Source organism: Procambarus clarkii, chromosome 10 (assembly GCF_040958095.1).
Source record: "Procambarus clarkii isolate CNS0578487 chromosome 10, FALCON_Pclarkii_2.0, whole genome shotgun sequence".
Lineage (NCBI taxonomy): Eukaryota > Metazoa > Arthropoda > Malacostraca > Decapoda > Cambaridae > Procambarus > Procambarus clarkii.
The window spans coordinates 52,762,501-52,787,116 of record NC_091159.1 but is presented as its reverse complement, the minus strand read 5'-3'; the positions used below and the strand labels follow the sequence as shown (position 1 = coordinate 52,787,116).

The following is a 24,616-nucleotide window of genomic DNA, read 5'->3' as shown; positions in this document are numbered from 1 at the left end:
TTTCATCTTGTATTTTTTGTTTCTTACATGCTAGTAAAGAAACAGCCCTGGCAGTTATAAAAGCGATTGTTGTCGCTTTTGCCATCCAAGGCATCGTTTCCGTGCTGTATTGGGCTGGTGAAACAGCTGATTGTTGAGAGAATGAATATATATATACCTTTCCCAAAACAATAGCCTCACCTTTCTCAAAACAATAACCTCACTTTAGTAGTATGTTCCTAAAATATTAATTATTCTCAGCCGTGTTAATTTGTTTTGTGGTTGGTACAATAATAGTAACACTAGTAGGCTATAGTGTATGTTCAGCGTTAAGTGACCGGAAATGTGTCGTGATGTGCCTGCTGATGTACATTCTTTAACCTTCATTACCTATACTGCTCTCACTCGCGTCTCCAGGCCCAAACCTCCGTCCCCTTGCATATGGGAAATGATCTACTAGGGGCCAGATTCACGAAAGCACTTACGCAAGCACTTACGAACGTGTACATCTTTCCTCAGTCTTTAACGGCTTTGGTTATATTTATTAAACAGTTTACAAGCATGAAAACTTCCCATTCAACTGTTGTTATTGTTATAAACAGTCTCCTGGGGCTTCGGAGCTCATTAACTGTTTAATAATTGGAAACAAATCCGCCAAAGATTGAGAAAAGATGTACACGTTGGTAAGTGCTTGCATAAGTGCTTTTGTGAATCTGGCCCCCGAGATCCAGATGATGTTGGGGGGGGGGCCTATTGGTAACACAGCTCATGGTGGCTTCCTGTCCCCGGTAGGACTATGGCTGCCCAGCAAACGTAGCAATGATAGTAATTTATAACATTATTAGTCGTAATAGCTTGGCGCTTTCCCCTGATCATTTTCTTCCATTCTCCATTAAATTAAAAACAAAATGATGACATTATTATGTAATGTGATGTAGCTACTATAAAAAACAGTACTATTACTGCTATAGTTGTAGTACAAGAGGCCCGTACTAGCGTGACATTGATATAGGAATGTTGCTCACAGTCGGAATAATATTCATGTTTATGCGCTAAACTGTATTTATTTATTTATTTATTTATTTATTTATATACAAGAAGATAGGTTTGTGAGAATACATAGCAAGAGAAGTGATAACTTGTCTCTTTGTGTAGCATCACAGCCGGAGATATCCTCCTCCTCTACGTGTTATGTCCTTTACATAGCTCCACGAGCCCTGGAGATATCACATGAGCTCCACGAGCCCTGGAGATATCACATGAGCTCCACGAGCCCTGAAGATATCCTTTGAGCTCCACGAGCCCTAGAGATATCACATGAGCTCCACGAGCCCTAGAGATATCACTTGAGCTCCACGAGCCCTGGAGATAACCTATGTGAGGTGTCACATATCACAAAAAAAACACCAATACGCCACACCGATCACATCACGTTCATTGCAAGAAGATCAGTCACAAGTTGCAATAATGCCACTTAAGGAATACAATTTATACAGTTCGTATCTTCGTGTGAATATTGGTACAATTAAATATAATTTGTAAATCGTAATATTTTCTTATGTTTCGCTCCTCTCAGTGAAGTCTATACTGGACTTCCTTCAAACATCTTTCCACTAGTTTACACAAACCATTATATGGCTCATCATCACGTGATACAAATAAACATCAATAAATCGAGTATCTGAATGTTAGAAATAAACAAGTTAGGATGTTAATTGCAATCACCTGTGGAGAAGTAGAAGAAGAATCTGCTTGCCTGAGAACCACCAACACGCTGAGAGCGAATTATTACAATCGCCTCAAGACTTCAGTTTGTGTTCATTAAGTACAACGAGAGAGGGAGAGAGAGAGAGTGATTGCAGCCTCGTCGTCGCCCCACCACCACGCGTCCTGAGTGATGACCTTAACGGCACGAGAAGTGAACTAATACTAGCGTGGTTGAGGGCGTTTGAGTCTCTTCCCGCCACGAAGGGCAGCGCCAGGCAGGTCACGTGACGCCGACACTCTGACGTCAGCCCGTTGCCACACGCGACCTGCCGGGCTTCGAATCCCGCCTATTTGCCGTTGAAGACGAGCCTTTAACGCATATCAATGAATTCCAATAAGTTCTTTCACCCAAGGCTTAGGTTGTGAAGGCGTGCCCGGTAATGATTATTGTGAATTTGGCGTCATAAATGAATCGCGGATCACAACTGCCCTCGCCTAGTGTCGAGAAAATTTAGTATTACGTCATATGTTCCGGTTGATTATTTAATATTTCCAGACAGTCTCGACTAGATGATTATGAATGGGTTCCTGGAAAGTGATATATTATCATAGTACTCGACTGTGATAGATTATCATAGTACTCGACTGTGATTGATTATCATAGTACTCGACTGTGATAGATTATCATAGTACTCGACTGTGATAGATTATCATAGCACTCGACTGTGATAGATTATCATAGCACTCGACTGTGATAGATTATCATAGGACTCGACTGTGATAGATTATCATAGTACTCGACTGTGATAGATTATCATGGTACTCGACTGTGATAGATTATCATGGTACTCGACTGTGATAGATTATCATGGTACTCGACTGTTATAGATTATCATAGTACTTTGAGATAGAACGTGATAGTACTCTGAAATAGATTATCATAGTACTCTTAATTTGTTTACTTGATCACAACGCTATAGCCTGTGACACATCATATATATATATATATATATATATATATATATATATATATATATATATATATATATATATATATATATATATATATATGTATATATATATATATATATATATATATGTCGTACCTAATAGCCAGAACGCACTTCTCAGCCTACTATTCAAGGCCCGATTTGCCTAATAAGCCAAGTTTTCATGAATTAATGTTTTTTCGTCTACCTAACCTACCTAACCTAACCTAACCTAGCTTTTTTTGGCTACCTAACCTAACCTTACCTATAAATATAGGTTAGGTTAGGTTAGGTAGGGTTGGTTAGGTTCGGTCATATATCTACGTTAATTTTAACTCCAATAAAAAAAAATTGACCTCATACATAGAGAAAAGGGTTGCTTTATCATTTCATAAGAAAAAAATTATAGTAAATATATTAATTCAGGAAAACTTAGCTTATTAGGCAAATCGGGCCTTGAATAGTAGGCTGAGAAGTGAGTTCTGGCTACTAGGTACGACATATATATATATATATATATGTATATATATATATATATATATATATATATATATATATATATATATATATATATATATATATATATATATATATATATATATATATATATATATATGTCGTACCTAGTAGCCAGAACGCATTTCTGGGCCTACTATTCAAGGCCCGATTTGCCTAATAAGCCAAGTTTTCCTGAATTAATATATTTTCTCTAATTTTTTTCTTACGAAATGATAAAGCTACTCATTTCATTATGTATGAGGTCAATTTTTTTTTTATTGGAGTTAAAATTAACGTAGATATATGACCGAACCTAACCAACCCTACCTAACCTAACCTAACCAATCTCTATAGGTTAGGTTAGGTTAGGTAGCCGAAAAAGTTAGGTTAGGTTAGGTTAGGTAGGTCAGGTAGTCGAAAAACAATTAATTCATGAAAACTTGGCTTATTAGGCAAATCGGGCCTTGCATAGTAGGCAGAGCAGTGCGTTCTGGCTACTAGGTACGACATATATATATATATATATATATATATATATATATATATATATATATATATATATATATATATGTCGTACCTAGTAGCCAGAACGCACTTCTCTGCCTACTATGCAAGGCTCGATTTGCCTAATACGCCAAGTTTTCCTGAATTAATATATTTTCTCTAAATTTTTTCTTATGAAATGATAAAGCTACCCATTTCATTATGTATGAGGTCAATTTTTTTTTATTGGAGTTAAAATTAACGTAGATATATGACCGAACCTAACCAACCCTACCTAACCTAACCTAACCTATCTCTATAGGCTAGGTTAGGTTAGGTAGCTGAAAAAGTTAGGTTAGGTTAGGTTAGGTAGGTTAGGTAGTCGAAAAACAATTAATTCATGAAAACTTGGCTTATTAGGCAAATCGGGCCATGCATAGTAGGCTGAGAAGTGCGTTCTGGCTAGTAGGTACGACATATATATATATACATATATATATATATATATATATATATATATATATATATATATATATATATATATATATATATATATATATATATATATATATATATATGTCGTACCTAGTAGCCAGAACGCACTTGTTAGCCTACTATGCAATGCCGGATTTGCCTAATAAGCCAAGTTTTCATGAATTAATATATTTTCTCTAATTTTGTTCTTATGAAATGATAAAGCTACCCTTTTCATTATGTATGAGGTCAATTTTTTTTTTTATTGGAGTTAAAATTAACGTAGATATATGACCGAACCTAACCAACCCTACCTAACCTAACCTAACCTATCTTTATAGGTTAGGTTAGGTTAGGTAGCCGGAAAAGTTAGGTTAGGTTAGGTTAGGTAGGTTAGGTAGTCGAAAAACAATTAATTCATGAAAACTTGGCTTATTAGGCAAATCGGGCCTTGCATAGTAGGCTCAGAAGTGCGTTCTGGCTACTAGGTACGACATATATATATATATATATATATATATATATATATATATATATATATATATATATATATATATATATATATATATATATATATATATATATATATATATATATATAGTAGAAGTATACTGCACTAATATTCATATAAGTGCACTTTACTAATAATATATAGTAGAGGTACTGTACTAATAATACATACAGGTACACTACAAATATACTATACATTGTAGAAGTATGCTGTACAAATATACTATACATAGTAGAAGTATGCTGTACAAATATACTATACATAGTAGAAGTATGCTGTACTAATACGATATAGATTACCTGTACAGTTACACTGTTTAAACACTAATTATGCTACATATTGGTTGTTAATTTAGCAAATATTCATGTTTGGCACCACCGAATCCGTCATGAATGAACACCTGTTACTATAGGTCGACCATTATATTGCAAAGTAGGCCTACTGTAGGCAGAGTATCTTCTATATAAACTATAAAGGTATGTGACAATGGCATAATAAGCGGCTACTGAAGACTTAATTGTAGTGAAATTACCTTTAAACTATCCTAGGGTCTCTCACATGTAGCAAGCCTCCAGAAGTATCGGAATTTTAGGCTTGGATAATAAAGGTATATGCGCCCGAAGTCCTTTTTTTGTATATGCCGCCATATATGTTTTATGTTTATGATTGTTTTGTATGTAGTATAATTGGATTACTATTGCATAAACATATGAGCAGTAGATATTTCTTCGTCGTTGTCGTCACAATCACCATTGGTTGAAAGCGACCGACATATCATAATGTCGGTTGCTTTCAACCAACGTGCTCCGACCCGTACTCCTAATAGAACGTCACATTTTGACGTATACTCTGCCTAAGGCCAAAAATCGTCGTGCTAGAAAATGGTAGCGGCTCGCGAAATTGACGTACTGTCCCGTTTTCTGTTTTGAGTCCGCTGGTAGGGTAAGATAAGAGCACTTTAGTACGACAGTTTCTTGATGTTGCGAAACCTTAGGAGGACGGACTGACGCAGCACCACCAGTGCCGTCGGAGTGGCGCGTCACACGTCATATATGCTCGACATGTTTACCTTGATAATCATAATGGTTTTGTTGCTGTGGGTTAAATACCTGTGTGACGTACGTTCCTGAGAAGTGGACACGCGCCTCGATAACCTTGTGTACTTGCACCACAATCAAGGTACCAAATTTTCCTTGTACGTTTGAATTGTCATTTATTTCCACAGTGCCTGCTCTGGGTTGGATCCTGTATCCTCGTTTGATTTCGTATAAATTTTATTTACTGGGAGACTTACGGAAACTTCTAACTCATTTTCATACAGGCTATGCTACTTTTACCAATTACAATGTCTTGGGATTGATCTTGGTGCCAAAGTTTTGGGGGACGTTAGCCATTTTATGAATATAAAGATATATTTTGTATATATGCCTTTTTATATACGTATTATTAATTGATGTAAACACCATTATAAGGTTATAAATAAAGCTTATAATGCATTAAAAGATAAACAAAATGTATTCCACCTTCATAAGAGCTATTCTACGGAGTCCAGCCATGATGTATGCTCTACACCTAGATTGATTGATGAACATTAAGCCACCCAAGAGTGGCACGGGCATGAATAGCCCGCAACCCTACACCTACATGGCTTGAATATGTAGGTTCAGTAACCTATTGCACCACTTTACGGGTTATTCATGCCCGTGCACCTTTTGGGTGGCTTAATATTCATCAATCTATTGAACCACTGGTTCCAAACCGGTGGCCACGACCTCAAAGGAGATCGAAAATGTTTTCTGGTGGGACGCGGACCTTAAATTCTGAGTACTAAGTGTATCTAAATCATCGATAATTAATAAGTGCTGTGTATTCTGATTAGACAATTATGAAAGTGTTTCATGGAGGTTGCAGATCTTTTGTGTATTAGAAAATAGAGTAGAGTCAAAAAAAGTTGGGAAACACTGCACTACACTATACCTACGAAAGGCAGCTGGAAACGGAATATCAGTACTGTGTACTGTGATTGTTAACACTGAAACTGACAACATCTGTGATAGAAAATTAACTAATCAATCAACACCTAGGCTGATTGATAAAAGCTGAGATGTCCTCGTACACAGTATTTTGAAGCTTCTATAAGGTTTTGCATGATCCTCGTGCACAGCATTTTGAAGCTCATATGAGCTTTTATACTGTACAATTCTCAGGTGTTGACCTCATCTTCAGATATACATGGAGAAAGCTCAACAGTGGGCACCAAAAATAATTCATGAACTAAGTCGATTCTCATACTTTTAACGGTTGAGGGCCACAGGGCTGATCTCATTAATACTTTTAAAATATTAAAAGATCAGATGTTATACGAACAAGTAGTAACGGTTTCAAACTCAACAAACCACAATAATGTAAGACAGAAAACTTTTTTTTCATAAACCCATGGAGCTGCATACTCGCCGAAGCCGTAAATGCAAAGATTCTGCTGAATTTCAAATGCAGTTCGATAAAATCCTCGGGGCAAATGAAGGGGACCTTTAACAAGCCGCCGGCTTCCAATCTTCTTCATCGAGGCCACTAGATTGATGAAGATTAAGCCACCGAAAAAGTGGCACGGGCATGAATAGCCCGTAAGAGATCACTAGAGAGATAGTGGCCCTCAAATAGATGGTCTAGAAGTCAGGCAACAACATGTTGTGGGGTTGCATCTCGGGGAAGGTCGGTAATCCGACTTCAGGGGATTCCCTGAAGTTTATTGGGATAATTATATCCCAATAGTACTTCCCTGAAGTACTATTGGGATATAATTCCCGCTTTCCTGTCCCGGACAGCGGGAATTATATCCCAATAGTACTTAGCAAGAAAAGCTTGCTTATGAATGATTGTACAAACACAGAGCTGCTCAAAGATTAGTAAGACAGCTAAAACTGAATTTAAATTAATGGGAAGATAAATCAATGATCATTTTGTACAAATGAAGATTATATTATAGTTAAATATTGTTTATAAAAGTACTAGAAATTATGATAAAATACAATTTTTTAAATAAACATAGATCACGAATGCTGATTAATTAAAATATGGGAAAACGTGTAATATTTAAAAATTATAATCTACATAACTTGATCTTGAATTAATAGCGGGTGTTGAAAGCGATGAGCGACCGTCATCTGATAGCGGCCGTGTGGCCCAAGATAGCTCGGTGGGTCTAACAACGACTCTGTACCAATCTCCTCGGGTGACGTGATTACTTCTTTTTTTTTTAGTAATACGTGTTAACCCATTATATCTATATATAATTTTTTATCTAAATTATTCTAAGTTCTGCCAGAAACACTTTGCGTAGTTGTGGGTTCATTTATATACGTAACGCCATACTCAAACAAATTTAGGCCAATATCTTTAACTTCTTGCATGTGGAAGCAGGAATATGACTGACCGTTCCATGAGATGGGGGAATTAGATGAACTTATACTTATCCCATTCACCTGGGCTGTGAATGTGAACAATTTAACTTATAGTTAATTTTTTTATGTCTGTAATATTTCATATAGAATAGGGAAGCAGCACATTGCTATGTATACCTAAGGCTGTTAATAAAACAAAAAAGTTATACACTGAACTGTATAACTAGCTTATCAAGATTATTACTTGCTTAGCTACATTAATTTTGGGGTTCAGTCTCTGAGCGCATAATGGGCCTCGGTAACCTTTTACACTACCGCCCACACGATAGGTATAGGGTGCATAATAAATGATCAAAACCAATCAAGTGGTTTTGATCATTTTTGATCAACCAATTCCACAGGCTAACCATTGCCCGTGCTACCTCGCTCCTGTGCCAGGTAAGTTACGGGCTCACCATATCCCGTGCTACTTGCCCCACTCCTGTGCTAAGTAAGTTACGGGCCCCGCTCCTGTGCCAGGTAAGTTACGGGCTCACCATATCCCGTGCTACTTGCCCCACTCCTGTGCTAAGTAAGGTACGGGCTCACCATAGCCCGTGCTACTTGGAACTTGTTCCGAGTAGCTGAATCTATAACAACAACACCACCACTCAAGTGGCGGGTCCGCCGTGAGACCTGGCGAGCGCTGCTCGCAGACCGTGGGTCGTCCCTCACACCGGGGTGCTCAGTACTCGCCTCCCTCCGGCTTGTGTGTATGTTGGACGTTCCGTTATTTAATTAAAAACACTCTACCACCTCTCACAGTGAAGAACAGGCACAATAATCCCGTATATTCCAATCAAACCACAAGACTCGTAATGCCACTGTTACCAAAGCATACATGTTGTGAGATCTACTTAGTAGTGAAGATTAATTCAAAATACTGTATACTTAGTAGTGAAGATTAATTCAAAATATACTTAGTAGTGAAGATTAATTCAAAATATACTTAGTAGTGAAGATTAATTCAAAATATACTTAGTAGTAAAGATTAATTCAAAATATACTTAGTAGTGAAGATTAATTCAAGATATACTTAGTAGTGAAGATTAATTCAAGATATACTTAGTATTTATTTATTTATTTATTTATTTATTTATTTATTTATGCATATACAAGAATGTACATAAGGAATGTGAGGATACAAATATGGTAATTACAGTCTTGTAAAGCCACTAGCACGCGCAGCGTTTCGGGCAGTAGTGAAGATTAATTCAAAATTGTCTTATAATTATAAGAATTCAGTATTAATGTATACTTAAATACTATGGTACAGTATTGTAGATTGATTCTTTACAAAGCCATTAATTAGCAATGGGGTTCAAAACCTGGTCCATGCCATAAATAATCTGATGGTAATGTCTCGCCAGTGATGAGTACGCAGTAAGCCTGCAAGTGGCCAGACCACCTGCATTTTATAATATAAAATATATGTTGGTATGTACAGTGCAACCTTGCACTGTACTTAAGTTCAGTGTATTTTACCTCAATAAACTTATTTCAATTTCAATTTCAAACCTTGCACTGTACATACCGGTTCATGCTATATCACATCCATTGCAACCAGATATTAGATGCAAACAACCTCTGCATTTTTTAAATTATGAACTTTGCTTCTTTTTCTTATTTTGGCCATAATTATCATGTTTATATTAAATGATAGAACTCATCTGCGTGCATATTTTCATATACCAAAAATCAGTGGGAAGAAGTTATTTTTTTAATATTTTTTGACTGGTTTTTGTCACTGTACTGAAGGATATGTACCTAGGGCCTCTTGCGTGCAAAGTTATCGTTCTATCTGCCATGAGTTTATTATTAAAAAAGTTCTCTAGTTATGTGTGAGAAAGTGCTGCACTTTGGTTCCAATGTGTTGAACATTGTACAGTACTACACAGCTCATTTATTTATTTATTTATTTATTTATTTATTTATTTATTTATTTATATACAAGAAGGTACATTGGGTTTGTGAGAATACATAGCATAGTATTTACAATCTTGTAAAGCCACTAGTACGCGCAGCATTTCGGGCAGGTCCTTAATCTAAGATAATTTTAAGTAGGTAAATTCTAGCAGAATTAATAAAATGATAACAAATACATTGCAAGAAAAAATGAGATGAGAGAGATTAGTAAGTATATTAAAGCACATTGGTATATTAAAGCTCTGATTGATTACATTGACAGCTTGATTGGTAATTTAAACAAGATTAATAGACACCATACAGCAGATTAACAGCACATATAAGAAGACAGCAATGATCACAATGGTAAAGATGTTCGGATTGGGTACATAAAGATTGGGAGATTGGGTAGCAATAGATACAGTGCAGTGTATATATAGTTTTGCAATAGATATAGTTAAAGCAAAAGGTAAAAAACTATGAAGATGAATAGTTATACAAACCTATTTAATCCCCATCAAAAATTAGATATCCTAGGTAAAAATTTCCAATATATTTTCAGTGTTGTATATTGTAACCCATCAGTGGTCAGTCTTGCCTGCTGTCTCAGAGGTTGTCACAAATGGGTTAGGTAATGATTGTTAAGAATGGCAAACTATGACTTTACTACGTTTACTAAAGTTAAGGTATTTGGATTTCGGCTGCTTTGCAATTTAGGCATACGGTATCTTGAATAATTTTTCTGATATTTTTCAAAATACATTTTAGTTACTGTACAGTATATTGTATTTGTAGAAAATTTAGTAACTGAAAGAAATACTGTTCTGAATAATTAGACTAATCAAATTAAATTCCTACGGTGAGTGTGTTTAAAGAGAGATCCCATTTATGAGCCTCTTCACACTTAGCTTAATACTGTACTGGTACTGTATTCTTAGATTGGTTGGTGGGTTATCTTGAGATAGGGTGCCAAGGGAAAGGGTTGAATGATAATGTTGCTGATCCTTGGCCACCCACAACTAAAAAAAGCTCTAGCACCTTCATCAATGGATAAAATAATCCCTCCAAATTGTCAGTAACTAATAATTATAATTTCTCTTGATATGTACTGTATAGGTACTATGGTAAATTTGAAAAACTCGTTAACCTTGGTCAAACTTGGTCAAACAAACTTTCGGGCAACTACCTTGCCCGAAACACTGTATGTATTAGTGGTTTTAGGCATTGTATGTATGTACTTTTACCTGAATAAACATTTGATTTGATTTGATATGAAACTCATAAATGATAGCCAATCACTCTGAGAACAAGAAAATTACCATCTTGGAAATTACTTAATTGATTTAATATTCAAACTCATTCTTCAGGCCCATCATGAGAGCATCATGAATTATGTCTGGCGAGGGAAGTGCTGAAGTGTCAGTGCCAACAGATTTAACAGTAACCAGCGATGGGGACAGCGAAGAGGGGTATGCTGCAAGTCGAAGGTACAGTGGCTATATGATGTATGTTCTTGTGGGATTTCAGCATTTCTGTACCTAAACAGATTACATTTTTGGCTAGAAAAGCAGTGTTATGGTATCTCATGTATTTTCTACAAGTTTTCTATTGTTCAGTTTTATGGAAAACTTTAAAGTATGTTGGCATTGCTTGGCTGAAACATGTACTGCAGTATACAAACTCGTGGCAATGTGAAAACACTTAAAAGGGAATTAGAGTATTTTTAATTTATATGAATTTGTGTATATTGTTTGTGAAATTTGAAAGGTAAAGTAAGGTAATTATCAGGAGAAAGAGCTAAGCCAGTATGACTATATTGTATAGCACTTGGAAGGATATAAAGGCATTATGAGCATTATTGTGCATCTGTCTGTCTAGCCAATCATATCTCTCCATCTGTCTGTCTGTCTGTCTATCTATGCTGTATATCCATCTATCCTTCACATGTAGACATAGTATACATGGTCTTTTCTAAAGCTTTTGATAAAGCTTTTGTGTGTGAAACATAAACATGAAACATGAACATGAAAGACTTGGCAAGGAAATTACAAGCACATGGAATAAATGGCAAAGTACTGGAATGGATAAAACAGTGGTTAAAACAAAGAATGTAAAAGGTCGCCCTAAATAAAAATTAATCCAACTGGAGAAATGTGTTGAGTTCAGTACTGCAAGTTTCTATCTTGGACCCAACCCTTTTTGGGCCATGTCATTCATCAGTGACACAGATGAGAATATTACAAACCACATAATCACATTTGCAGATGACCCTAAGAGTTATGGAAAAGTACAAAGCAGATATTGAGAGCTTACAAAGAGATCTGCGAGAGCTACACAAATGGTCGGAAGACTGGCAAATGCTTTTTAATATTGAAAAATTCAAGTCTTGCACGTTGGCCATAACAGTGCACATCGCGACTACCAAATCAACAACACAACTATGCAGCAGATTTATGAATGAAAGTACCTAGGAATCAAAATCCACCAGTTATTGACTGGTGGATTTTGAAAGTTGCAAAGTTGCACAACAAGTGGGAGCTACAGTAAAACAGCCAACCAAACACCCGGAAGTCAAATGTACCTTTGACTTCAAGGAAAAGAGAGTGGTTATTCAACTGTTTAAATCTTTGGTGTGCCCTTGTTTGGACAAATGTATCCAAGCACGAAGACTTCATCATTAGGAGGACATCCAGTATCTCCTTTGGAGAAAATTTAACACAGTGCAACAAAAGTCATCTGAAAACTAAGTCAACTGTCATACCAAGAACAGTTGAGGGCCACAGGGCATGACAGGGTTGACCTCATTAAGACCTTTAAAATACTGAATAAGTTCAGGGATATTAATACAAACTACTTCCTTAAAAGGTCATATGTAACACAAAAGGAGTAACAACTTCAAGCTCAACAATCCACAATGTAGGACAGAGAACAGGATATTTGTTCACATATGTAGTTATAAAGTCATGGAACCACCTTCCTGCTGAAGATGTAAATATCAAGACTTTACTGCAGTTCAAAATCCAGTTGGAAATAATTCTCAGGAAAATCCTCAGGAAAACTCTTGACGATCTGCCAGCATGCTGTCCCTGTCGAGGCCACTAGATTGATGATGGCCCTCATATAAATTTAGGTATATGTCTGGCTTCACTCCCATCTTCTCACCTTCTTTTGTCTCTATTAGCCACTACTCCTATGTACAGAATTTACTACACTTATAAAACTCACTAAAGACAAAACATGCACCTGATAGCTGAGGTAAGCTGTAAATGTAATGTATAATATAATTATAATACAGATATACAGTATAGGATACATGTCATATAGATTTGTGATCCCATTTGAGCGGGACCTGTAATAAAGGAGGGTAGAAATAGCTTAAGCTACTCTATCCTTTTGGGATGTATTTTATTACTCAATAAACTTACTTGAACCTAAAGGGGACCTAGAAATATACAATACTGTACTCTTCTTTTTAGGAATACAAATAAAAATTTAAACACATACATAAAAATTAATGCAAGAATAATTTGACTGCTTTACTTGGTAATTAAGCATTTGAGATAAAAAAAAATTTTGTTTTCAGACATGCTCGAGAACTTCAGAATTTGGCCTCCGATAGGGCAGAACTTCAGCGCATTGTGCAGAAACAAAAGTTGGAGCTGCAAAGCAAAGATGCTCAACTGTCAGCCTTCACCAGAGAGCATGAAGCAGCCATTGCCAAAGCTCTTTCTCAGAAAGATGACCAAATTAGCTCCAGACAAATACAAGTGAACAGGTAAGAAGTAGTGTATAATTGTGTGTATTATGTATTTATCATATTGTTCCAACCTAATTTGACTTTAATAGGTGCATCAAAACTCTGGTCTAATAAGTAAAAATAGGTACTGTACATTAATGTTGCTCATTTAATGAATATTAAATTGAATGCAAGTTGATTATGATCATTACACAGTATAAGTTTGTATGAAATCATGAAATGGTATGAACCTAAACAAAAATTCTATATAATAAACTCTGTATAGTACAACACTGAATTTGACCAGACCATACACTAGAAGGTGAAAGGACGACGAATTTTCGGTTCGTCCTGGACCATTCTCAAGTCGATTGAGAATGGTCCACAGTCGACTTGAGAATGGTCCAGGACGGACCGAAACGTTGTCGTCCCTTCACCTTCTAGTGTGTGGTCTGGTCAAACTACTTCAGCCACATTATTGTGACTCATCACCTGCAACACTGAATTTACCTGAGGGCCACTAACACACTAGTGCCCTCGCTGAGAACAGGAAGCTGGCAGCTTGTCAAAGGTTCTCCCATTTGTCCTGATTTTGGCCCATGCGAGGTATTTATTATTTCTTTGAACAATACAGTATTGTATAAACAGGAGCTGCCTCCTAATTATATACTGTACCAAACTCACTTGTGTATGGACCTGTTGGTCCACATGAGACAGTTCCTATATTATATGAACATTATAAATAGGACCTGTCTCCTATATTTATATCCTTCCAAGCTCATGTATGGACTTATTGACCCATGTACTGTACTAGGCTTTTCCTATTTATATCCTCCCAAACTCGTTTTTATGTGACATTATTGGCCCATACGAGGCAGTACAGTTTGGTTTGTTCTCGACTCGCAACCGGGAATCCTGTGTTCGAATCCTGGGTGGGACAGAAATGGTTGAGCACGTTTCCAATCACCTAATGCCTCTGTTCACCTAGAAGTAAATAGATTGATGGGAGTCAGTCAACTGCTTTGCAGTTGCATCTAGGGAGGGTCAATGTTACGACCTGGGTTCTTAACTGGCACTGCAAAAAAACAGTATCTTAAGCATTGACCCACAGAGCAGTTACTAGCTACACACATTTGTAACAGTCAATAGATCAACCTTGGGTTGAACTATTACATACTATTGAACGTATGTAAAAAAACACTATCGCAGGCCCTCCACATTCTGTGGAGACAAAGCCTAGATACTGGCGTTATTCCTGATACATATACTAAAAACAGCAGAGATAGCACCACTTCATAAAGGAGGAAATAAGGCAGAGGCAAAAAATTACAGACCGATAGCGCTAACATCGCACATCATAAAATTTTTTTAGAGAGTGCTAAGAAGTAAAATCACAAAATACATGAAATCACAGCAACTCCATAACCCCGGACAACATGGTTTCAGAACAGGGCGCTCTTGCCTGTCGCAGTTGCTGGACCACTATGATATGGCATTAGATGCTATGGAAGACAAACATAACGCGGATGTAATTTACACAGATTTTGCAAAAGCTTTTGATAAATGTGACCATGGTGTTATTGCACATAAAATGCGTTCAAAAGGAATTACCGGAAAAATAGGCAGATGGATCTACAATTTCCTGACCAACAGAACCCAATGTGTAATAGTCAACAAAATAAAATCCAGGCCATCAACCGTGAAGAGCTCAGTCTCCCAGGGTACTGTGCTTGCTCCAGTACTTTTTCTCATCCTCATTTCGGACATAGACAAGAACACAACCTATAGCACTGTATCATCCTTTGCAGATGACACTAGGATCTTCATGAGAGTAGGCAACATAGAGGACACGGCGAACCTCCAGTCAGATGTAGATCAGGTCTTTCTATGGGCTACAGAAAATAATATGGTGTTTAACGAAGATAAGTTCCAGCTCATGCGCTATGGAAATATAAAAATGAAAATATAAAAACGGAAACCACGTACAAAACTCAGGCAAATCATAACATAGAACGAAAAGGCAATGTAAAGGATCTGGGTGTACTCATGTTGGAAGACCTTACCTTTAAAGAACACAATAAAGTAGCCATCACAACTGCAAGAAAAATGACAGGTTGGATAACAAGAACTTTTCACACTAGAGATGCTATACCGATGATGATACTTTTCAAAACGCTTGTGCTCTCTAGAGTGGAGTACTGCTGCACAATGACAGCACCTTTCAAAGCTGGAGAAATTACTGACCTGGAGAGCGTGCAGAGATTCTTTACTGCTAGAATCCACTCAGTAAAACATCTAAACTATTGGGACCGACTAAAGAGCCTAAAACTGTACTCCCTTGAGCGCAGGCGGGAGAGGTACATAATAATTTACACGTGGAAAATATTAGAGGGGCTGGTCCCAAACCTGCACACAGAAATAACATCACATGAGACCAGAAGACATGGCAGGATGTGCAGAATACCCCCATTGAAAAACAGAGGTGCAACTGGTACTCTGAGAGAGAACTCTATCAACATCAGAGGTCCGAGACTGTTCAACACGCTTCCACTACACATAAGGGGCATAACTGGCCGACCCCTCACAGTGTTCAAGAAAGAACTGGATAAGCACCTCCAAAGGATACCTGATCAACCAGGCTGTGACTCGTACGTCAGGCTGCGAGCAGCCGCGTCCAACAGCCTGGTTGATCAGTCCGGCAACCAGGAGGCCTGGTCGACGACCGGGCCGCGGGGACGCTAAGCCCCGGAAGCACCTCAAGGTAACCTCAAGGTAAGGTAGGTTGGGTGGGGGGACTTTGATATAAGCCTAACATATACATATATATATACACCGGCTATCTGTCCATGACAAAATTAAATATTTTAATTATATCATGGATAAATACATGCAGCTTTGTAGCCTTACTAGGCAGCTCATATTTGTATTGTAAATATAAATAGAAATGACAGCATGAAACAATAGCAGGATTTTATTCATAGGTCCAGGTAATCATCACTATATCCGTATAGATATATCCATATTAACATTATTTGTGTAAAAAAACAGACAATAATAGTTTAAATTAACATATGATAATAATTACATTACCTCCTGAATCAATATATATGACGATAACAGCTCTCTATGGATTAAAGTTTGTTGTTTACTGTTCTAGGAATAATTAATTATGCTTATTGTTTATTCAGGCTGGAAGGAGAATTGTCACTTACAAAAGAAAAACTGAACACTCTTCGAGAACGTGCTGCACGAGAATTGGCTCAGTTGACACAGAAATGTGCAGTCTTCCAGCAGAATCAAAAGAGGTAATGCTCTTAGTTTGATTAGGTAGTTCTTGTGGTCACTTACGTGCATTTTACTACAGGGCAACTTTCCATGTTCTCTGAGGCAAGCATGTCAAACCAAGGGTCCCTGGAGGGCCATATGAGTCACATTTATGTTGTCATGAGGGCCAAACACGAAAACTAATTGAAGTAATTTAATAAAAATTATTGCAGAATATTTTTTACATATTATTATATACCAAATTACAGTATCCTTCGTGCGGGCTGCAAGTGTGCTTGCAAAAGGCCACATGCGGCCCACGGGCTGCATGTTTGACATGCCTGCTCTGAGGGATAATATATCAGCTAACCTTCTATATAGTGTGGTGGTGATCTATATCTTCTATATCTTGTGGTGCTACCAAGTGTTGGCATGTCAGGTGGGGCTCTGCATAACAACTTTCTCTACCTGTAATTTATGGCTACTTCCTGTACCTATATTATATAGCTACTTCCTGCAGCTGTTATGTATAGCTGCTTCCTGTACCTATATTATATAGCTACTTCCTGCACCTGTTATGTATAGCTGCTTCCTGTACTTGTATTATATAGCTACTTCCTGCACCTGTTATGTATAGCTGCTTCCTGTACTTGTATTATATAGCTACTTCCTGCACCTGTTATGTATAGCTGCTTCCTGTACTTGTATTATATAGCTACTTCCTGCACCTGTTATGTATAGCTGCTTCCTGTACTTGTATTATATAGCTACTTCTTGTACCTGTGATATATAGTTATTGTCTATACCTGTACTATATCAGAAGCTACATCCTATCCCTGTAATATACAGTACTGTATAGCTACTTCCTGTCCCCATAATATACAGTACAACTACTTTTTCTCCCTGTAATATCCAGTATAGCTACTTCCTTTACCTATAATATACATTATATATACTTTTTGTACCTGTAATGTACAGTATATATATATATTTCCTGTACCTGTAATATACTGTATAGCTACTTCCTGTACCTGAAATGTACAGTATCCTTGCTTCTTGTATGTGTAATATACTTCACAGTTACTTTCTGTTCCGGTAATGTACAGTATAGCTACTTCCTGTACTTTTAATGTACAGTATTGCTATTACCTGTACATGTAATATACTTTACAGCTACTTTCTGTACCTGTAATGTATAGCTATTTCCTGTACCTGTAATGTAAAGTATAGCTATTTCCTGTACCTGTAATGTACAGTATAGCTACTTCCATACAGGTGAGCAAGAGTTAAAGTTATAGTTGAAGAAGTGATATAGATATGATGAATGTGCAAGGCTACATCACCCATATCTATCATATCATTGGCAATGTGTTCTTGCTGGAATCTTCTCTTGAAAGAGTCAGATAAGATAGAAAGGCTTCCAAACAATTCTGTCAAATCCTGATTTTATTGGCCATTCTATTCATTGTGCCGTTGCGAGTCCTATTCCATAAGTAATTCTTGACACTGGATTTTATGTTATAAGTGTGTGTTCCTTAAAACCTTCTACCTTAATACACATTTTTCTGGAGAATTTGGATTGGTAACATTCACAACATTAATTATTATTTATTATCATTTCAGACTGGCCATAAGGCAAGATGAGTTAAAAACATCACTTGCAAATTTGAAATTGACAGAAGAGGAGTTTGTTCAACTTCATCGCACTCCAGCTCAACAGCTAACACTACAGCAATACACTGCAGTAAGTAACAGATGTTCAGGGGGAGTTTTGCAGCATGCTGTATTGCAAAAATCATTGACAAAATTATTTTGGGTGCTTACGTAAGAGATTGTAATTTTTTTTGCAAGTTTGGCTGTGTCAGTATTTGTATATAAGATATTATTGTGAGTAATATCAACCCCATGTCTTTTTCATTGACTCATTTGGGGAGTTCAACCAATTGGGCTGGAGGGTAGAGTGACGGTCTCGCTTCATGGAGATCGACGTTCAATCCCTGACCGTCCTAATGGTTAGGCACCATTCCTTCTTTCTCCTGTCCCATCCCAACTCCTGTGTGATTTGGGGATGGTTCCCAGCACTCAGCTTCATAACCTGACACTTGCTTGAGTTAAAGTAGTAGCTACTTGCTGGGCCATTCTTTCTATTTTGTCCAAGTCATTCTGTATTTTCTTGCAGTCTTCCGTCATATATATATCCTCATAAAATTTGCATTGGAAAACATTGAGAGGAAGGAACCTATTTCCTCTGATTAGTCATTCTTAGATTGAATAGAAATGACCCAGGTACCAACCCCTGTAGGACACTGCTGGTAACATAGTCACTATGAGGTGTCTCATTGTTACTGTTTTCTGTGTCAGAGGTACTGTACTTCTTGATTCACGGGGAAACCTTCCCTGCCACATGCATGTGAACAGTGCATAAGATGTGGGGGTGAACAGGACTAGATAGCAATAGTTTGACGAGAGGATTTTAGACATTTTGCTTTGAACTGTTCATATGGAATACTTTACTATGAAATGGCTCTGAAAAAGTCTATGAAATGGCTCTGTATTGGTTCCTTCCTGTATTTGTTCCTGTATTTGATATTTGTTCCTTCTTTCAGGGTGAGAAAGTTACCGACCTCAAAAAGATAAAAAATGAGGCACTGAAAATTATGTTAGTAGACTTGGTCAAATAAAAAAAGAACACTTATGATGCAGGTTTGATTATGTGTCAGAGTAAAAAATATTTTCAACTCCAGGCTAGTCACTCTGTCATGATGTAATCTCATCATCATCATTGTTCTAATTTCTGCTCTCAAGGGGTAAGATGGCTTTAACCTGAAGTAAATAGGAGAGCAACATATGGAAAGAATGTTAAAAAATTCTCCAAAACACCCTTCTGTGCTCACCATACCTTTCACACTAAACAGCATCACACACAATCTTCATCGTGATTAGCAAATAATGTACGCTCAGATGGTATTAATATCGAGCATTTGTCTTAATCATCATATAAATTTTAAGATTTATATGTTCTTTGTAAACAACCTAAACTGTATATGGTATACATCATCTTTCAACTGAACATCTTTCTTTTTCAGTTGCGAGTATATGAGCTTGTGTGGCCTTTGAGAGTAAAACTCGGTGAAGCTGAAGCCGTCAAGTCTTCACTGGAAAGTGCGCTCTCTGCTAAAGATGCCGACTTGAAATTGCATAGTGAGCAATGTTTCAAACTGCAAAAAACTGTAGAAGAGTTGCAAAGAAAATCTGAGCAGTATGCGAGTGAACTGATGAACATAAAGGATGAACAGAGATCTGATGATTACAAAGTTCGAAATTATCCACGAGTTAAAGCCGAGAGAGACCATCTGGAAAAGCAAAACAGTTTGCTGGCAAAAACAACAAATGACCTGGAATTACAGGCTGCAACCCTGAAGAAAGAGCGCAGTGTACTGGAAGAGAGGTATGGTGAGCTTAAAGGCAAGACTAGGAAACAAGAACATGATTTAAATCATTATAGAGAGGATGCAGTAGATCTAAGAACCAAATTAGAGAGGATTACAGAAGATCTCAGCTCTTCAAGCAAACAGTTACGCCTTGAGAGACAGAGAAATGATGACTTGCATGAGAAATACATAACAGCTCGAGGGGATGTTACTTCTTTAACAGAAAAGTCCAAAGACTACCAACATGAAATTAAGTCTCTTAGAGAGAAACATCAGGGGTGTACATTGCAGTGTTCTGGTCTGCAAGAGAAGATCAGTCTGTTGTCAGAAAAGAATGATATGTTAAGAAGTGAAGTTGAAAAATGCAAACTCAAATACAGTGCAGAAACACAGGCTTTTGACACTGAAATTAAAGAGCTGAAAATGAGCATGGCTTCATTGTCAAAAAATCGAGATAGTTTGGTTGATGAAAATTCTAAACTTCATAAAGAAATAAAAACACTTGAATCATCTTACCATGAAGCCAAACGTGCAAGGGAAAATGAAACATCAGCCTTAAATCAAGAGCTGCAAAGGGTCAAGAACATTTTGGCTGGGTATGAGGGACTAGAAAGTGAGTATGAAAAAAATATAAAAACGGCTGCAGGACTTTCGGAAGACGAGGCAAATAAAGCTCTAGACAAGATACTTCCTGGCATAAGGTTAACAGGAAATAAAGCACTGGCACAAAGTATACAGCTTACTAGAAGAGTGCTTCATCTAGAGAGAGAAAATATAGAGGCTTGCACTACTATTCAGCAGCTGTCAGATGCACTGGAGCACCTTAAGAATACCGTTGGTTCATACAAGACTGCCTTGTCCTTGGCTGGACAACCCTCAGCAAATCTTCTTGAGCGTATTGCATCCCAGGATGATCAAATAACAACATTACATGCTGCACTTCAGTATAACTCTGTATCAAAGAGCACTTTAGAAGAAGAAAATAAAACTTTAACACGAGAGGTGATTAGACTCAAGCATGAACTCGACAACATGATGGCCAAGACAAATGAGTTGAGCGCAATAAAGCAACAACTGCAAACTGTGCTACAATCTTTGCCACAAGTGGCAGTCAATCATCCTCAGACACACTTGAGAAGTGACCCGAACTTAATGAGTTCTGCTTATAGGGCATCAGCAGATCAAGATGGTAGATCTATTGAGGAAAGCTCACACCCAGCCTCAACAAGAGCCATTATTATTACCAAAAATGTTCGAACAGGAAGACTTTAGCTGTCTTGCACATTTTATGTTACACTATGAGTACTGTATTGAATTCATATATACCTTTTAATTTTATCTTCATTGTAGCATTTTGAATTTTACATAATTTACTGTTTGAAGTTTTTATAATAAGGCGGCTTGAAAATCCTCATAAAAATATTCAGCCCATCCTGCTTTATAAAGGGCAAAGTTGTACAGTATTAAAAGACACTAGTAAAAAATTACACTTAATACAATAATATTATACATTACTTCACATATTTAGATAAATTTTTCAATTGAGAATCTACTTTCCATGAATTCTATCCTAATTTAAATTAAGATAGAATTACAGCAGCAGCTTTGTGCATGCTGTAATCAACTCTGTAATTACAGTTACAACAGCTTTGTGCATGTAACAAAAATGTAAACACTGAAAGAGAAAATAATTACTACTGTTCTAATGAATCAAGTGGAATGTTGTTCCATAGCTTATGTATGTACTGGACATTGTTCATTAATATATGTAAGACTTTCTAACACACTTTGACATAATTTAAATATATTTACAGAGACAATATTTAATGACTGTACAGTGCTATTAAAGTTAATATATTTATTTATTTATTACAATAAATACAGCCTGTATGGCCATTTTATTTAAGTTGTAATGTACTATGTGATGAAATCTCTTAAAAATCTCATTGTTTTGAATGTTGTATTTCTCAACTTTCTAGGTATGAATGAAACATTACCTATAATCCTCACATATCAGTTTTTCCCAATGTATTGATCTCAACTACCAGTCCCCACCTAGTGTAGTCCTAGTGTACTGTATAAATCTTCTTAGTACAGTGAGGGTCCTGGTAGTACAGTCGAGTTTGTTCTCGTCTCTCAATTGGGAATTCAGGGTTCTAATCTCGGGTGGGACAGAAATGGTTGGGCACATTCCATCTCACCTAATGCTCCTATTCACCTAGCGGTAAGTAGGTACCCCATGAGTTAGTCAGCTTGTGAAGTTGCATCCTGGATGGGAAGTGGGGGGTTCAGTAATTCACCCTTGGGGGAGACCTCGATATAAGCTTAACATGTACACTGTATATATATGCTGGCTGACTGTCTCCCAACAACGAATTATTATTGTTATTATTATTATAATCTATCATTCCTTATCTAATTCATTTTAGAAATAGAATTTAGAGTGTTTTTTTATTGTAAATTAAAGCTGTGAGATATTTTAAGGTCAGTCCCAAAGATATTCGGTTTCAAATCAACGTTAGGTGGGAATTAATTGTTAATCAAAAGTGTATAGATTTGGTTCACTTATAAATTACATTCCCAATTTTAGTTTCTACTTGCAGACTCTGAGGCATTACCAGTTATCAAGTTTCTGTTTTTAATAGTGTTAATGTGTCAGTGCAATAAACCATAGCATGAAACCATATAATAATAAACATATATATACATAGCATATAAACCATTAACATCCATTTGTGAGATGACTGTACCATACAAGTGACTTATTATAAATGTCTTCCATATTGGAAATTTGTTAGTTTTACTGACTTGTTCGTTTTCTACAGCGAACAATATACCACATGGCTCTTCTCGAGGATGGCACACTAAGTCCTGTATATTGTAATTACTTTAGTGTAGTTACAGAATGAGAGCTACTCTCATGGTGTCCTGTCTTCCCAGCACTCTTTGTCATATAATGCTTTGAAACTACTGATAGTTTTGGCCTCCACCACTACCTCACTTAATTTGTACCAACTGTCTACCACTACAAAACTGAAATTTCAAATTTATTTTCTGCAGCTTTATCCAACATCCAGGACATGAGTGTGCCTTGCTTCCTGACTGTCCCTTGCGGTCATTTGTCCCTCGATGGAATCCTTGGTGAATCAGATACCTTCGATATTGTTCACCTTATGTGCTTTTGTTCTCGAAATGGTATCCTTAGTGTTATTTAGCGCCTTCTGAATAGCCTGCAACTTTGATGGTGCTACATAGTCTCCCCGGCTTGACGCCTTCTTTCGATAATTACTTCGGCAGCTTTGTTTAGTTAGCTTAAATTTATTTCCTCTTGTTATCGAAGTTCCAGGTCTCAAGAATTCTTCATCAATTTTGTCTATTCCCATTACTATTTTGTACAGTGATTGTATCATCTCTACTTCTTTTATCTTCTAGTGGCATAGTTAATGCCTCTAGCCTCTCCTTATCATGATCATTATATTGTGCAGGTTATGTTTTCCATATTTTTATTAAACTCTTGGTCCTTAAAATGCAAAGCTATTTAAGCCAGTTATGCATGAAAAAGTATTGAAAACCCATAAGGATCATTCACATATGGGGGTTGGAGGAGTGTAAGGGATTTACAGAAACAGCCTCTGCAGCTAGCATGCAAACACCTTCAGTAATTTATTCTAGAAGTTTACAAGGGCAGTATTTTTTAAAGTCATGCTTTGCTTCTTATTGCACCAGGACAATATGATTGCATTTAAAAGATGATTAATCCTTTATATGCAAATATACTTTTAATAAGTCTCGATCAATAGCATCAGCAGGATTATGGTATGTATATTATATTTGAATGGTTTTGTTTGTTAAAATTTTAAAAAATCCACAAGACCTAAAGAATTATTTTAAAGATTATTTTTTTGTAATTGCCATGCAGAGCCTTGAAGAAGGGCTAGTGTAAAACAAGTGAATAGAAGTGAAGTGGTGGAGAGGTACATGACCATGCTGCAAAGAACAGTAATACTAGTTTCCTAAATGTAATTTTTGTATTAACAGTTTAATAAAATTTCAAAGATTTATAGAAGGTTTTTAAATCCATATTCTAAATAGAGAAGACTTGAAAATTCATTAGGCTATAGCTTGCTGCCTGGACAAGGTGTTCATATCACCAATATCTTGGTTTGAAGCTTAATCATCCAAGCTTGTTGCCTTCTTTT

General features: G+C 36.7%; 2 protein-coding genes across 6 annotated transcripts in view; one reads left to right on the top strand and one right to left on the bottom strand.

Moving 5' to 3' along the window:
* Window positions 1-1,922, bottom strand: part of LOC123751110 (uncharacterized) — a 78,254-nt gene extending 76,332 nt beyond the window's left edge. The window contains exon 1 of one of the 2 annotated variants that reach the window (XM_069322051.1): window positions 1,705-1,922. The gene's annotated coding sequence lies outside the window, so the exon portion shown is untranslated. The remainder of the gene's footprint in view (window positions 1-1,704) is intronic. The other variant, XM_069322050.1, reaches the window with a different exon arrangement.
* A 6,795-nt stretch (window positions 1,923-8,717) lies between these two features.
* LOC123775077 (progesterone-induced-blocking factor 1) lies at window positions 8,718-23,202 on the top strand. 4 transcript variants are annotated; one of them, XM_045769914.2, is made up of 6 exons: window positions 8,718-8,794; window positions 11,354-11,473; window positions 13,570-13,761; window positions 16,911-17,027; window positions 18,610-18,730; window positions 20,073-23,202. In XM_045769914.2, exons 2-6 carry the CDS (start codon window positions 11,379-11,381, stop codon window positions 21,687-21,689), a joined length of 2,142 nt encoding a protein of 713 aa, XP_045625870.1. In that variant the 5' UTR covers window positions 8,718-8,794; window positions 11,354-11,378; the 3' UTR covers window positions 21,690-23,202. The 4 variants fall into 4 exon arrangements, with proteins under 4 accessions (XP_045625870.1, XP_045625897.1, XP_045625880.1 ...); XM_045769941.2 differs by having other exon boundaries at window positions 8,772-8,927; XM_045769924.2 differs by having other exon boundaries at window positions 8,776-8,896.
* Window positions 23,203-24,616: the final 1,414 nt, after the last annotated feature.

Excerpts from the sequence above, each read along its gene's own strand:
- LOC123775077 (XM_045769914.2), top strand. The coding sequence starts at position 11,379 with ATGTCTGGCGAGGGAAGTGCTGAAGTGTCAGTGCCAACAGATTTAACA. Across the intron at positions 13,762-16,910 it reads AGACAAATACAAGTGAACAG|GCTGGAAGGAGAATTGTCAC; the intron begins GTAAGAAGTAGT and ends TTGTTTATTCAG. Across the intron at positions 18,731-20,072 it reads CACTACAGCAATACACTGCA|TTGCGAGTATATGAGCTTGT; the intron begins GTAAGTAACAGA and ends TTTCTTTTTCAG.